The 17,172-nt window shown below is 44.6% G+C and overlaps 1 protein-coding gene across 1 annotated transcript; it reads left to right on the forward strand.

The window, feature by feature from the left end:
• The first annotated feature begins 723 nt into the window (after window positions 1-723).
• On the forward strand, window positions 724-13,121 carry LOC145859376 (uncharacterized). The gene is made up of 2 exons (XM_082958470.1): window positions 724-1,272; window positions 11,381-13,121. Exons 1-2 carry the CDS (start codon window positions 951-953, stop codon window positions 11,638-11,640), a joined length of 582 nt encoding a protein of 193 aa, XP_082814596.1. The 5' UTR covers window positions 724-950; the 3' UTR covers window positions 11,641-13,121.
• The last annotated feature ends 4,051 nt before the right edge of the window (window positions 13,122-17,172 follow it).

The following is a 17,172-nucleotide window of genomic DNA, read 5'->3' on the forward strand; positions in this document are numbered from 1 at the left end:
CACTACAGCGAGAGAGTGAGAGTCGCGTCTGATACGTGGATTCTCCGTCAACTCATTCCTGCTTGCAATATTATCGCTAGTCAAATTGACTATTCACGGCAGCCCAAAACGACCCTCAGGCCACTGGGAAATGTCCCGGTGCTCCCTACGGCCAGTCCACCACTGCCGCTCGGCCATCACTCATCCATATACTTCTATGTACATATTCTCATTCACCCCTTTAGATTTGTGTGTATTAGGTCATTGTTGGGGAATTGTTAGATTACTTGTTAGATATTACTGCACTGTCAGAACTAGAAGCACAAGCATTTCGCTACACTCGCATTAACATCTGCTAACCATGTGTACGTGACCAATAAAATTTGATTTTTCAGTTAGCTACCAACTTGAAAGAGGGAACTTTAGCTAGTGTAAAACCCACATGGAAAACAGATTCGGCAAATAACATATAAAGAGAGGCTTATTTGACACCAAACCAACAACAGTAGTTACTAAAACATAAATTGCTAATGTACGATGTAAAAGGTGGATTTTATGATGTAATGTCAACTTTATACATTTCTATCCCCGGGACCAAAAACTCATGCGTCCAACATTGAACTTGTCTGCACATTTTAAATAGAAGTTTTACTCAACTGCGTTACCCACTCCAGTCAGCAGATGGCGGTGTGGGAATTTAAGGTAATGCTGTTGGTGTGACGTATAATGTAGTGGACGGAACGCTTCGTTCAACAGCAGCAACAGTTATTCAGCCACCTCGGTAGCTTGCTAGACAAAATAGCTGAACCAATAAAGCTCTTTAGACGCTTAAGTGTATATTAACCACTTTGTTTTAAACCCACTTCTGTCGTCTAGTTAGTTATCCGATTTAATTTCATATTTGCTTTGTTGTTATTATTGCAGCTAGCGGGCTGGTTAAGTTAGCGTTAGCCTAGCTAACATCCCCGACCATGAGTTCACTAAGCTACTCTCCTCCTGCTAAAGAAGAGAAAGAGGAGGGGGAAGAGGAGGATGTTACAATACAAAAACAAGTAGAGGGTGAGGCTGTTACAGTGAAAGAAGTTTCAGTGAAAGAAGAGGAAAACGCGTTCAGAGTGAAAGAGGAGGAGGATGTTACAGTAAAAGAAGAGGAGGCAGAGAAAGAGGAGGAAGAAGAGGAGGAAACTGGATATCTGGGCCCGGTTTCCCAAACGCATCTTAAGGCGTCCAATGGTTCTAACGGTGAACTTAGCCATAAGATGGTTTTGAGAAACCGTTCCCTGATTAACACTAGTAAGTACTGTCTTAAATACAGAGGCACAAACTCGGCAGTTGTTGAACTGATGTTTGGTGTTAAAGGGGAAATCTGCAATTGCTACATCCATATTTAGACTTTTAAATTATTTATTTATAGCCATTGATTCTTGAAGAACCCCAAATACGCTTTTTTTGCTCCAATGTTAAGAAACAATGTAAACCAACACTGTATAGCCTCAACATGGTTAAAACTATAATGTTGATATCATGGATGGTCAGTCCTTGCATCCGTAGGTCTGTCTATGAATTTGAGACTAGTTACATTTCTCCAGACCCATGCATCATCTTATTACCAAAACAGTGGTGGAATTACAACTTTGTTATTGTTTGAACTGCAGATTGATTGGTTGATTGTGTGGCTTGTTTAAAGGGACAACCTAGGTTTTAAACAGAAACAAAATGGCTGCCCAGAGACTTGGTTTGGTAAGCAGCTGAGGGATGGGGGCTGGAGAATTGTAACCACTCTCACATTCATAGAGAAAGCTATTGTAGCAACCGTAACCCAAAACCTAGGGACCTCGTCAAGAAGTTCAGACATCTTGGTGTAACAGTTATAAGGTGTTGACTTGACAGTCAGTGGACCCAGGTTTGAGTTCAGCTCAGGGCTACCCCCTGAATTCACTACACTATGAATACAAAGACTGGCCATCCATGATGTCATAATGATAGTTTAACCAGGTTTCTAGGCTATATAGTATATTCTAGAATTCATCCATGATGTCATAATGATAGTTTAACCAGGTTTCTGGGCTATATAGTATATTCTAGAATTCATCCACGATGTCATAATGATAGTTTAACCAGGTTTCTAGGCTATATAGTATATTCTAGAATTCATCCATGAAGTCATAATGATAGTTTAACCAGGTTTCTGGGCTATATAGTATATTCTAGAATTCATCCATGATGTCATAATGATAGTTTAACCAGGTTTCTAGGCTATATAGTATATTCTAGAATTGCCAGTGAAGATTTCCTGTGGGGGGCAAATTATTAGAGCTGTTGATAAGTCATTGTATAATATTCAGCCAATTTTTTTCATGCCATTACATTAAAGGCAAGACATACCTAGATTCAATTACATTCATGAATTGGTTTGAAACCTTTGTTTAAAAACCTTCTCAAAGTTGGTGCCTTGACGGATTTGTAGAAACCAGTTTGTCATAAAACACTTTTTATTTATTTAAATGTAACCTTTACTTAACTAGGCAAGTCGGTTAAGAAAAAAAATCTTATTTACAATGACTGCCTACCCCGGACAACGCTGGGCAAATTGTGCGCCGCCCTATGGAACTCCCAATCAAGGCCGGTTGTGATACAGCCTAGATTTGAACCAGGGTGTCTAGTGACGCCTCAAGCACTGAGATGCAGTGTCTTAGACCGCTGCGCCACTCGGGATCCCTTAAATCATGTTCTAGTGCTGTCCCCAACTAAAATACATCTTGGTCAACCAAGAGTCATCTGTTCTTTCTACCAATCACCCCATGTGTTTTAATAAAATCAACCATATGTGCGTAATTTGTCTGATGCTTTAAGCACGCTGTTTGATTAAATAATTACAGATACACAAGTTACTAGAGGGAGCCAGTCATCAATATAACCTAACCAGAAGGGGGAAAACTCTTCCCTCCTCCCGCTGCTGCTGGACTTCGTAAATTCTGCCGTTATGCTCCTGAAGTTTTCAGTAATTGACTACACCAGCGGTCGTCCAACTTTTTCCATTTGGTGCCAATGTATCTTACCATTTCTTCTAATCTGCGTGCAAGTTATGATTTTCATCTGCTCATTTTTGTGGAATAGTTTCATTTAATTTATAATAGTATCTCAAAATCATTGTCTATGATTAATCTACATTCTATCTAAATCTAAATGAAAATTATACAAATCTAAAAGTAACTTTTATTGCCATTGCCAACTATGTAAAAATAGCCGACATAAAGCCAACAAATAAAAACATTGCAGCCTGCAGGTGGAAAATATCCTGATTTAAAAATAAATATTCTATAAATCACATTGGCTGCACACGACCTGTCTACAATGAACTTGAAAAAAAAAAATGTATGCATTCACTACTGTAAGTCGCTCTGGATAAGAGCGTCTGCTAAATGACTAAAATGTAAATGTAATCAACTATCAACTGGGCCGGTCCAAAACTCCAGATAGCAAGCTTGCAACATTGTATAAAATATTCTGGGCCCTCAGTTTCCCGGTGCCAGTGAGTTTGGGACAGACACAGCTGTCGGCGATTTGTGAAAAGAATGAGATGTAATCAGGTATTTTATGACATTTCCACTGGATCAGAGCATTACATTTTTCCCTTTTATGCCGAGTGGTTATCGAAAGGGTGAGAGCTGGAAATATTTTACAAAAATACTTTGAGGAATTATTGTCATTCGCAATTGATTCTGATTAGACTTTGTTTACTTGTTGTTTGAAGTGAAGAGAAATTTGCTTTGAGAAGCTCCACAACTCATTAGTGGTGGTGCATTAAGACACTCAGAAATACTATCAGACATCCACAAATGGGCACATTTATAGGCCTACATTTGCACACAGGCCAGGTAGATTAATCCTATTTCTATATGCGTAATTAGGTGTGCGTCCTTACTCAACATTGACAGGAGTGTTTCAAACAAAGACAATGAATAAATTGGCAAAACTGACGCAAATTGCGGGTCAGGTCTGGGTGGTCTGCCAGGGGCCGTTTCATTTAGTATCTTTTTGGGTCGGCATGGGGAATGATTGTCTTTTCCCATAGTATGTTGTACCGAAGTTGACCGACTGAAATGGAACAGTAGTTATAGTCATAACATTACATTTACATTTAAGTCATTTAGCAGACGCTCTTATCCAGAGCGACTTACAAATTGGTGCATTCACCTTATGATATCCAGTGGAACAACCACTTTACAATAGTGCATCTAAATCTTTTAAGGGGGGGGGGGGGGTTAGAAGGAGTACTTTATCCTATCCTAGGTATTCCTTAAAGAGGTGGGGTTTCAGGTGTCTCCGGAAGGTGGTGATTGACTCCGCTGTCCTGGCGTCGTGAGGGAGCTTGTTCCACCATTGGGGTGCCAGAGCAGCGAACAGTTTTGACTGGGCTGAGCGGGAACTGTGCTTCCTCAGAGGTAGGGGGGCCAGCAGGCCAGAGGTGGATGAACGCAGTGCCCTTGTTTGGGTGTAGGGCCTGATCAGAGCCTGAAGGTATGGAGGTGCCGTTCCCTTCACAGCTCCGTAGGCAATCACCATGGTCTTGTAGCGGATGCGAGCTTCAACTGGAAGCCAGTGGAGAGAGCGGGTGACGTGAGAGAACTTGGGAAGGTTGAACACCAGACGGGCTGTGGCGTTCTGGATGAGTTGTAGGGGTTTAATGGCACAGGCAGGGAGCCCAGCCAACAGCGAGTTGCAGTAATCCAGACGGGAGATGACAAGTGCCTGGATTAGGACCTGCGCCGCTTCCTGTGTGAGGCAGGGTCGTACTCTGCGAATGTTGTAGAGCATGAACCTACAGGATCGGGTCACCGCCTTGATGTTAGTGGAGAACGACAGGGTGTTGGCCAGGATCACGCCAAGGTTCTTAGCACTCTGGGAGGAGGACACAAGGGAGTTGTCAACCGTGATGGTGAGATCATGGAACGGGCAGTCCTTCCCCGGGAGGAAGAGCAGCTCCGTCTTGCCGAGGTTCAGCTTGAGGTGGTGATCCGTCATCCACACTGATATGTCTGACAGACATGCAGAGATGCGATTCGCCGCCTGGTTATCAGAAGGGGGAAAGGAGAAGATTAATTGTGTGTCGTCTGCATAGCAATGATAGGAGAGACCATGTGAGGATATGACAGAGCCAAGTGACTTGGTGTATAGCGAGAATAGGAGAGGGCCTAGAACAGAGCCCTGGGGGACACCAGTGGTGAGAGCGCATGGTGCGGAGACAGATTCTCGCCACGCCACCTGGTAGGAGCGACCTGTCAGGTAGGACGCAATCCAAGCGTGGGCGGCGCCGGAGATGCCCAACTTGGAGAGGGTGGAGAGGAGGATCTGATGGCTCACAGTATCAAAGGTAGCAGATAGGTCTAGAAGGATGAGAGCAGAGGAGAGAGAGTTAGCTTTAGCAGTGCAGAGAGCCTCCGTGACACAGAGAAGAGCAGTCTCAGTTGAATGCCCAGTCTTGAAACCTGACTGATTAGGATCAAGAAGGTCATTCTGAGAGAGATAGCAGGAGAGCTGGCCAAGGACGGCACGTTCAAGAGTTTTGGAGAGAAAAGAAAGAAGGGATACTGGTCTGTAGTTGTTGACATCGGAGGGATCGAGTGTAGGTTTTTTCAGAAGGGGTGCAACTCTCGCTCTCTTGAAGACGGAAGGGACGTAGCCAGCGGTCAAGGATGAGTTGATGAGCGAGGTGAGGTAGGGGAGAAGGTCTCCGGAAATGTTCTGGAGAAGAGAGGAGGGGATAGGGTCAAGTGGGCAGGTTGTTGGGCGGCCGGCCGTCACAAGACGCGAGATTTCATCTGGATTACGCTTGTCATGTGATGAACTTCAACTTAAATATGGGATCTTGCTGTCCGACAGTTCTTTTTTGTATTCTGAAATGCACTCGAACTATGTATCATTTAGTGGCTCCTTATGTTACGCTGGGAAAACAGTTTTCGTTTGCACAGAAATACTAAATAATTTCAGAGTTTGCTAAATCCAATGGTTTTTAACTGAGAGTCATCTTGTAATCCTAGATGGCGTAGCAGTAAGACGTGTTTGTTGTAAATGTTATGTTTTTTTAGTCTTTTTTTGTATATATTGCAATATATTTCAATCTTTTTCCATGTTTAAATTAAATATACCTTCCGGCAACCCGCCTCACCCAATGTGATATGGATCTGCTATTTTTTAGACCTTATAGCTAGAACCTCCATCAGAAGCTAACCAGCTAATTAGCTACTAGCTATTTAGTCATTGTTAGCCACTGCTAGAGGTCTTTACCTTTTTAGCTCAGACACCAGCCGCTTTTAGCCTGGATAATACCTGCCAGTCTGCACAGCGCGATATCAACCCTGAGCATATCGGACTGTTTTTCTCCACTACATCACCGTATTCCTGCCGTAAGCTCTGGACCATTACACCGGATAATCGCAGCTAGCTAGCTGCTACCGAGTGGCCCAGCCTCGAAGCTAGCCTTGAGCCAGGCCCATCTCTCAGCCTGCTCAGTGGACCCTATGATCACTCGGCAACACAGCTGACGCCTCCCGGACTCTTCACTAAGATGACTAGAAGCCACTACATCACCGGATTCCTGCCGTAAGCTCTGGACCTTTGCACCGGAGTGGCTATAGTAGCTAATGCCCTTGTCCCGAAGCTAGCACCAGTTAGCCTTGAGCCAGGTGCATCTCCCGGCTAGCAAACAAAATTACTCCAGCTACAATACCTCTTTTGCCAATTGGCCTGGACCCTTTGTCGACACAGAGCACCGCCGATCCATCACAACTGGTCTGCCTACGCAATTCCGTCTGATGTGCCTTCAACCGGCCTTTGCCAGACGTCGGTGATGCCCTTGTCCCGAAGCTAGCACCAGTTAGCCTCAAGCCAGGTGCATCTCCTTGCTAGCGTAGTAATGACTACCTAACCGCTTCCCTGTTTCATATATTGCTGTTCACTGGACCCTATGATCACTTGGCTACATAGCTGATGCCTGCTGGACTGTTCATTAATCACGGTATTCCATTTTGTTTATTTTGTTTATCTGTCGGCCCCAGCCTCGAACTCAGGCCCTGTGTGTAGTTAACTGACCCTCTCTGCCCATTCATCACCATTTTACCTGTTGTTGTTGTCTTAGCTAGCTCTCCCACTCAACACCTGTGATTGCTTTATGCCTCGCTTTATGTCTCTCTAATGTCAATATGCCTGTTGTTTAGGGTAGTTATCATTGTTTTATTTTACTGCGGAGCCCATAGTCTCACTCAGCATGCCTCAGAGAACTCTTTTGTCCCACCTCCCACACATGCGGTGACCTCACCTAGCATAACTGGTGCCTCCAGAGATGCAACCTCTCTTATCGTCACTCAATGCCTAGGTTTACCTCCACTGTACTCGCACCCTACCATACCCCTGTCTGTATATTATGCCTTGAATCAATCCTACCACGCCCAGAAATCTGCTCCTTTTGTTCTCTGTTCCCAACTCACTAGATGACCAGTTCTGATAGCCTTTAGCCGTACCCTCATCCTACTCCTCTGTGCCTCAGGTGATGTAGAGGTTAACCCAGGCCCTGTGTGTCCCCAGGCGCTCTCTTTTGCTGACTTATGTAACCGTAAAAGCCTTGGTTTCATGCATGTTAACATCAGAAGCCTCCTCCCTATGTTTGTTTTACTCACTGCTTTAGCACACTCCGCCAACCTTGATGTCCTTGCCGTGTCTGAATCCTGGCTTTGGAAGGCCACCAAAAATTCTGAAATTTCCATCCCCAACTACAACATTTTCCGTCAAAATGAGAGGAGTTGCAATCTACTGCAGAGATGGCCTGCAAAGTTCTATCATACTTTCCAGGTCTAAGCCCAAACAGTTCAAGCTTCTAATTTAAAAAATGTATCTCTCCAGAAATAAGTCTCTCACTGTTGCTGCCTGTTATAGACCCCCCCTCAGCTCCCAGCTGTGCCCTGGACACCATATGTGAATTGATTGCCCCCCATCTATCTTCAGAGTTCGTTCTGTTAGGTGACCTAAACTGGGATATGCTTAACACCCCGGCCGTCCTACAATCCAAGCTAGATGCCCTCAATCTCACAACCAGGTACAACCCTAAATCCGTAAACATGGGCACCCTCATAGATATTGTCCTGACCAACTTGCCCTCCAAATACACCTCTGCTGTTTTCAATCAGGATCTCAGCGATCATTGCCTGCATCCGTTATGGGTCCGCGGTCAAACGACCAACCCTCATCACTGTCAATCGCTCCCTAAAACACTTCTGCAAGCAGGCCTTTCTAATCGACCTGGCCCGGGTATCCTGGAAGGATATTGACCTCATCCCGTCAGTAGAGGATGCCTGGTTGTTTTAAAAAAAAGTAATTTCCTCACCACCTTAAATAAGCATGCCCCTTTCAAAAAATGTAGAACTAAGAACAGATATAGCCCTTGGTTCACTCCATACCTGACTGCCCTCGACCAGCACAAAAACATCCTGTGGCGTACTGCACTAGCATTGAATAGTCCCCGCGATATGCAACTTTTCAGAGAAGTCAGGAACCAATACACTCAGTCAGTTCGGAAAGCAAAGGCTTTTTCAAACAGAAATGTGCATCCTGTTGCTCTAACTCCAAAAAGTTTTGGGACACTGTACTGTCCATGGAGAATAAGAGCACCTCCTCCCAGCTGCCCACTGCACTGAGGCTAGGAAACACTGTCGCCACCGATAATGCCACAATAATCGAGAATTTCAATTAGCATTTCTCTACGGCTGGCCATGCTTTCCTCCTGGCTACCCCAACCCCGGCCAACAGCTCCCCACCCCCCGCAGCTACTTGCCCAAGCCTCCCCAGCTTCTCCTTCACCCAAATTCAGATAGCTGATGTTCTGAAAGAGTTGCAAAACATGGACCCCTACAAATCAGCTGGGCTTGATAATCTGGACCCTCTCTTTCTAAAATTATCTGCCGCCATTGTGGCAACCCCTATTACTAGTCTGTTCAACCTCTCTTTCGTATCGTCCGAGATTCCTAACAATTGGAACGCTTCCACGGTCATCCCCCTCTTCAAAGGGGGTGACACTCTAGACCCAAACTGTTACAGACCTATATCCATCCTGCCCTGCCTTTCTAAAGTCTTCAACATCCAAGTTAACAAACAGATCACTGACCATTTGGAATCTCACCGTACCTACTCCGCTGTGCAATCCGGTTTCCGAGCTGGACACGGGTGCACCTCAGCCACACTCAAGGTACTAAACGATATCATAACCACCATCGAAAAAAGACAGTACTGTACAGCCCTCTTCTTCGACCTGGCCAAGGCTTTCGACTCTGTCAATCACTGTATTCTTATCGGCAGACTCAATAGCCTTGGTTTCTCAAATGACTGACTCGCCTGGTTCACCAACTACTTCTTAGATAGAGTTCAGTGTGTCAAATCAGAGGGCCTGTTGTCCGGACATCTGGCAGTCTCTGTGGGGGTACCACAGGGTTCAATTCTCACACCGACTCTTTTCTCTGTATATACCAACGATGTTGCTCTTGCTGCGGGTGATTCCTTGATCCACCTCTACTCAGACGACACCATTCTGTATACATCTGGCCCTTCTTTGGACACTGTGTTAACAAACCTCCAAATGAGCTTCAATGCCATTCAATGCAATACCAAACCCCTTCTGTGGCCACCAACTGCTCTTAAACGCTAGTCAAATTAAATGCATGCTCTTCAACCAATCTTCTCTGCACCCGCCGCCTGACTAGCATCACTACTCTGGACGATTCTGACTTAGTTATTTGTTGTTGTCCACATATTCTAAGTGTCTGGTAAACTCTCCTTCCAGACTCATATTAAGCATCTCCAATCCAAAATTAAATCTATAATCGGCTTCCTATTTCGCAAACAAAGCCTCCTTCACTCACGCTGCCAAACATACCCTCGTAAAACTGACTATCTTATAGATCCTTGACTTCGGCGATGTCATTTTCAAAATAGCCTCCAACACTCTACTCAGCAAACTGGATGCAGTCTATCACAGTGCCAACCGTTTTGTCACCAAAGCCCCATATAGCACCCACTTCTGCGACCTGTATGCTCTCGTCGGCTGGCCCTCGCTACATATTCGTCGCCAAACCCACTGGCTCCAGGTCATCTACAAGTCTTTGCTAAGGTCGCCTTAACTCAGCTCACTGGTCACCATAGCAACACCCATCCATAGCTCGCGCTCTAGGAGGTATATCTCACTGGTTATCCCCAAAGCCAACACCTATTTTGGCTGACTTTCCTTCCAGTTCTCTGCTGCCAATCACTGGAACAAATTGCAAAAATTGCTGACTTTGGAGACTTATATCTCCCTCACTAACTTCAAGCATCAGCTATCTGAGCAGCTTACCGATCGCTGCAGCTGTACACAGCCCATCTGTAAATAGCCCATCCAACTGCCTACCTCATCCCCATGTTTTTATATACTTTTTTTGCTCTTTTGCACGCCAGTATCTCTACTTGCACATCATCATCTGCACATCCATCACTCCAGTGTTAATTTGCTACATTGTAATTACTTTGCTACTATGGCCTATTTATTGCCTTACCTCCTTACTCCATTTGCACACACTGTATATAGATTTTTCTGTTGTGTTATTGATTGTACATTTGTTTATCCCACGTGTAACTCTTTGTTGTTTGTGTCGCACTGCTTTGCTCAATCTTGGCCAGGTGACAGTTGTAAATGAGAACTTGTTCTCAACTGGCCTACCTGGTTAAATAAATAAATAAATAAAATCTTAACTTTATTGACAACACCCAAATGGATACTGTCATTAATGCGGTTCTTCAATAATTACACATAATTCTTAATGCTTTAGCAAACATTATATTAAACAGGACATTCAAATATCCTTACAATTATAATCCAAGGTAGTGTAAAATGTTCTCATAAGCAACCTGGAAATGGATGTTACTGCCCTGAATTTCCCCCATTCAGAATACATTGTGAAAAACTAAAATCTTTGCTCACCATTTTTGCTCCAGGCAGATATACTACATCCATAACTATCGGTTTCCTCATTAGCAGGGAGGAGTTTCTGCAATCAAATTGCCCTCGTGCCATAATTTTAGCAAATACAGAAAGGGGCCTATATTGGAGACCAAAAGTCGCCTGGCACACTGCTTAGAGTTTCAACAACATGAATAACTTACTTCTAGCCTACAATCATCAATGTTACTACTAATGTGAAAACAAGACAAAATATGACTATTCTTGCTCATTTTAAGGCAAATATCAAATAATTTTAACATTCATTACAGACGTCAATTGTTGTCCAACATCATGGCGCCGCTGTTGGCATCACCTTTTACAGTGGATTACCGCTGTTGTGGGCCTTTAATCATCTGTCTGACTTTGTTGTTCACACAGGAGAGAGACGGGACTATCATGGATCCTCTGGGGAGCCTCGACAACCTCATGATGCTGAAGAGGCAGAGAAGAGTCTCTCCACATTAGAACACCTCAATAAACACCTGCAGACATCCACAGGGAAGAGAACTCACTGCTGCTCTGACTGTGGGAAGAGATTCACCTCATCAGGCATTAAAATTCATCAGAGAACACACACAGGAGAGAAATCTTATAGCTGTGATCAATGTGGGAAGAGTTTACTACATCTGGCCATCTGACTTCACACCAGAGAATACACACAGGAGAGAAACCTTATAGCTGTGGTCAATGTGGGAAGAGGTTTGCTGCATCTAGCTGTCTGACTCTACACCAGACAACACACACAGGAGAGACATCTTATAGCTGTGATCAATGTGGGAAGAGTTTTGGTTGATCTGGAGAGCTGACAGCTCACCAGAGAATACACACAGGAGAGAAACCTTATAGCTGTGATCAATGTGGGAAGAGTTTTACTACATCTTTCTATCTAACTTTACACCAGAGAATACACACAGGAGAGAAACCTTATAGCTGTAATCAATGTGGGAAGACTTTTACTCAGTCAACCAACCTGGTATCACATCAGAGAACACACACAGGAGAGAGAACTTATAGCTGTGGTGAATGTGGGAAGAGTTTTACTCGGTCAAACAGCCTGGTATCACATCAGAGAACACACACAGGAGAGAAATCTCATAGCTGTAATCAATGTGGGAAGAGATACTCTGATAAAAGATCTCTGATTAAACATCAGAAAATTCATGAAGGAGTTGTTTCATGATATCAGTGAAATAAAATGTAGAATGTTTAAACATTGTAGTAGGAGTATTTTAATGATGTCACAATGTAGAACCCTAAAAGTTTGTCCCCTGTTCTATTGATTTCAACATATGGATATTATCCTCAGGGGAAAAATCCAGGCTCTGAAATGGAAGAGTTACTATTTATGAGATTTAACAAAAAGTGACTAACAAAAAAAGAGCTGTGTTACACTTACTCATCAATGAGCTTGACGCCTTGATAAGTTCCTTTCCTGAGGATGGCTCACCTCTCACAGTTCTGGGTGACTTTAACCTCCCCACGTCTACCTTTGACTCATTCCTCTCTGCCTCCTTCTTTCCACTCCTCTCCTCTTTTGACCTCACCCTCTCACCTTCCCCCCCTACTCACAAGGCAGGCAATACGCTTGACCTCATCTTTACTAGATGCTGTTCTTCCACTAATCTCATTGCAACTCCCCTCCAAATCTCCGACCACTACCTTGTATCCTTTTCCCTCTTGCTCTCATCCAACACTTCTCACTCTGCCCCTACTCGGATGGTATTGCGCCGTCCCAACCTTCGCTCTCTCTCTCCCGCTACTCTCTCCTCTTCCATCCTATCATCTCTTCCCTCTGCTCAAACCTTCTCCAACCTATCTCCTGATTCTGCCTCCTCAATCCTCCTCTCCTCCCTTTCTGCATCCTTTGATTTTCTCTGTCCCCTATCCTCCAGGCCGGCTCGGTCCTCCCCTCCTGCTCCGTGGCTCGACGACTCACTACGAGCTCACAGAACAGGGCTCCGGGCAGCCGAGCGGAAATGGAGGAAAACTCGCCTCCCTGCGGACCTGGCATCCTTTCACTCCCTCCTCTCTACATTCTCCTCTTCTGTCTCTGCTGCTAAAGCCACTTTCTACCACTCTAAATTCCAAGCATCTGCCTCTAACCCTAGGAAGCTCTTTGCTACCTTCTCCTCCCTCCTGAATCCTCCTCCCCCTCCCCCCCCCCCCCTCCTCCCTCTCTGCGGATGACTTCGTCAACCATTTTGAAAAGAAGGTTGACGATATCCGATCCTCGTTTGCTAAGTCAAACGACACCGCTGGTCCTGCTCACACTGCCCTACCCTGTGCTTTGACCTCTTTCTCCCCTCTCTCTCCAGATGAAATCTCGCGTCTTGTGACGGCCGGCCGCCCAACAACCTGCCCACTTGACCCTATCCCCTCCTCTCTTCTCCAGACCATTTCCGGAGACCTTCACCCCTTCCTCACCTCGCTCATCAACTCATCCTTGACCGCTGGCTACGTCCCTTCCGTCTTCAAGAGAGCGAGAGTTGCACCCCTTCTGAAAAAACCTACACTCGATCCCTCCGATGTCAACAACTACAGAGCAGTATCCCTTCTTTCTTTTCTCTCCAAAACTCTTGAACGTGCCGTCCTTGGCCAGCTCTCCTACTATCTCTCAGAATGACCTTCTTGATCCTAATCAGTCAGGTTTCAAGACTGGGCATTCAACTGAGACTGCTCTTCTCTGTGTCACGGAGGCTCTCCGCACTGCTAAAGCTAACTCTCTCTCCTCTGCTCTCATCCTTCTAGACCTATCTGCTGCCTTTGATACTGTGAACCATCAGATCCTCCTCTCCACCCTCTCCGAGTTGGGCATCTCCGGCGCGGCCCACGCTTGGATTGCGTCCTACCTGACAGGTCGCTCCTACCAGGTGGCGTGGCGAGAATCTGTCTCCGCACCATGCGCTCTCACCACTGGTGTCCCCCAGGGCTCTGTTCTAGGCCCTCTCCTATTCTCGCTATACACCAAGTCACTTGGCTCTGTCATATCCTCACATGGTCTCTCCTATCATTGCTATGCAGACGACACACAATTAATCTTCTCCTTTCCCCCTTCTGATAACCAGGCGGCGAATCGCATCTCTGCATGTCTGTCAGACATATCAGTGTGGATGACGGATCACCACCTCAAGCTGAACCTCGGCAAGACGGAGCTGCTCTTCCTCCCGGGGAAGGACTGCCCGTTCCATGATCTCGCCATCACGGTTGACAACTCCCTTGTGTCCTCCTCCCAGAGTGCTAAGAACCTTGGCGTGATCCTGGACAACACCCTGTCGTTCTCCACTAACATCAAGGCGGTGACCCGATCCTGTAGGTTCATGCTCTACAACATTCGCAGAGTACGACCCTGCCTCACACAAGAAGCGGCGCAGGTCCTAATCCAGGCACTTGTCATCTCCCGTCTGGATTACTGCAACTCGCTGTTGGCTGGGCTCCCTGCCTGTGCCATTAAACCCCTACAACTCATCCAGAACGCCGCAGCCCGTCTGGTGTTCAACCTTCCCAAGTTCTCTCACGTCACCCCGCTCTCTCCACTGGCTTCCAGTTGAAGCTCGCATCTGCTACAAGACCATGGTGATTGCCTACGGAGCTGTGAAGGGAACGGCACCTCCATACCTTCAGGCTCTGATCAGGCCCTACACCCAAACAAGGGCACTGCGTTCATCCACCTCTGGCCTGCTGGCCCCCCTACCTCTGAGGAAGCACAGTTCCCGCTCAGCCCAGTCAAAACTGTTCGCTGCTCTGGCACCCCAATGGTGGAACAAGCTCCCTCACGACGCCAGGACAGCGGAGTCAATCACCACCTTCCGGAGACACCTGAAACCCCACCTCTTTAAGGAATACCTAGGATAGGATAAAGTAATCCTTCTAACCCCCCCCCCCCCTCCCCCCCTTAAAATATTTAGATGCACTATTGTAAAGTGGTTGTTCCACTGGATATCATAAGGTGAATGCACCAATTTGTAAGTCGCTCTGGATAAGAGCGTCTGCTAAATGACTTAAATGTAACTTACCACGTTGGTGACCCACTTGAATCAAAATGTAACACTTCACAATGTAGCTAGCTGTTTACCACGTTGGTGACCCACTGGAATCACAATGTAACACTTCACAATGTAGCTAGCTGTTTTCTATAAATTGTCCTCTAACCAGGGATGTACACATTATTCCCAGATTCCATGTGGTTTTTGAGCTGTTAGTTTTAACAGGACGTGCAACTTTATCTCCCTCCTGTCGTACAATTGATTTCAACATGATATTAATGAGTGATGACAAATAAGTGTTGTGTTCCTTTTAGTGACCCCTACATTTAAATGCATCACTCCAAAATGTTGCTGACTGTCTTCTTCAGGTTGTCCTCTAGTGAGGTAAAATACATCTCCCATTTCCATATGTTTATTTTTTAGTTGTGTTAGTTTCAACAGCACGTACAACCTGATTTCCCCCCTAATCGATATCAGTGATACTTGTCAAAACAACAGCGTTTTTGGTGCTTGTACAGTTTTATAAGGTGCTTGTTTTAAATAATACAAGTAATATGATTATTGTGGCAGATGTTTGTGTATGTATTACATTTTATGTTTAGGTTTTCAATTTATCACAAACTGTTTCTGCATTTGGACTATTGATTTGGACACGTTTAAACTGTGACATTGGGGATATCTCACCTAGCACAATGTCGTTGAAAATAAGACTATGCCCGATGTACAATATAAGTTGGGTTTAGTTGAAAGTTGAAAAGAAAACAATTTAATTTCAACATACTTACAGCCTATACACATAGTCACAGTACAATAAATTGGTCTATAATACATTTTATTAATAATCCTACATCACTCCAGTATTTATTGACAACATTCAAGTGCTAATTGTCTTTATTCCACTACTGAAGAAGCATGACTCAAATCACCTCATATTTCAAACATTCAGCCTGACAAAAGATACATGTTTTATTATTTCATGCCTCACCATTAAGTTAATTATTGCCAACACATATTAACAAAGGGGTGTACACTTGGTTTTTATATTTCATGTTTAATATTCATGTAAGATTTAGTAATCATAATTATTTATGCAACCAACTGACCATTTTTGGTACAATTATATTGACATCGTTGCCCTGCTTTTAGAATATCAGGGTTCATTCTCAGATGTGCCAACCCAAATGTACTAGAGCATGACATTGGGGACCTGGCACCGATCCAACAACATGCCTATCGAGTGAACCCTGAAAAGAGAGAGAAGCTCTGCAGTGAGGTGGAAAGTTACTACGGATATTGCAGGAGTTTACTCTTGAAATCAGACATGTCCGTGGTAAGGACAACTTGGTTGCTGATTGTCTCAAGGGTGGGCAGTCAAAAAGTTTTGTGTTTTGTCAGTGCATTACCATGGATTACAATTTATTTTGACTGCACGTTTTTACGTTTTGGAGATGAGTTTTGTTTGGGCTCGTTCCAAGGGGATGAGAGTTCTAGAAGCTAGTGAGTTTTAGGAAGACGAGAGTTCTAGAAGCTAGTGAGTTTTAGGAAGACGAGAGTTCTAGAAGCTAGTGAGTTTTAGGAAGACGAGAGTTCTAGAAGCTAGTGAGTTTTAGGATTCTACAGTAAAAAAAAGGATAAAAAAAATATTTGGATTGTATATTATTATTTAGTAATGTGTTTTTCTTGTTTTTAATTGTTAGCCCGTTAGCAGGTCTAGCTCGTTAGCACGTAGGACGCACTGATTGGTGTCACCTCGTTAGTCAGTATGTGTTACACCTGTGCTGGCTTGTCCATCTCGTTAGTGGGAAGGTGTTTCACCTGAGCTGGTCCAGGTTCTATTTAAGAGTGTCTGGCCCAGTGCTCCAGTTGTCTTGATACATGTGGAGAGTCAACACCTTTAGTTGCTCCACCTTTTTGGTTTGCTTCCTGTCTTTAAGTTTGGTGTGGGTTTTTCCTTTTGTTTGCCTCTTGGGCAGATTTAGTGGTGGGTGTCTTTTATGTCCCAGTTGTTGTTACTAGTCAACTTTCAGTGGACACCCCCATAGTGTCTTTCAGAGCCCCTCCTAAAAAACAAGTTATATTTTGGGTTGGATATTGCATCATATTGTTGATATTTTAATCAATGGCATATCCTTACAATGCTCATTAGTCTTTCAGTTGTTATTCTTCTGTTTTTTATCCTCATATTTG

The sequence above is a fragment of the Salmo salar genome, chromosome 12 (assembly GCF_965601325.2).
Source record: "Salmo salar chromosome 12, fSalSal1, whole genome shotgun sequence".
Lineage (NCBI taxonomy): Eukaryota > Metazoa > Chordata > Actinopteri > Salmoniformes > Salmonidae > Salmo > Salmo salar.

Excerpts from the sequence above, each read along its gene's own strand:
- LOC145859376 (XM_082958470.1), top strand. The coding sequence starts at position 951 with ATGAGTTCACTAAGCTACTCTCCTCCTGCTAAAGAAGAGAAAGAGGAG. Across the intron at positions 1,273-11,380 it reads CCGTTCCCTGATTAACACTA|GAGAGAGACGGGACTATCAT; the intron begins GTAAGTACTGTC and ends TTGTTCACACAG.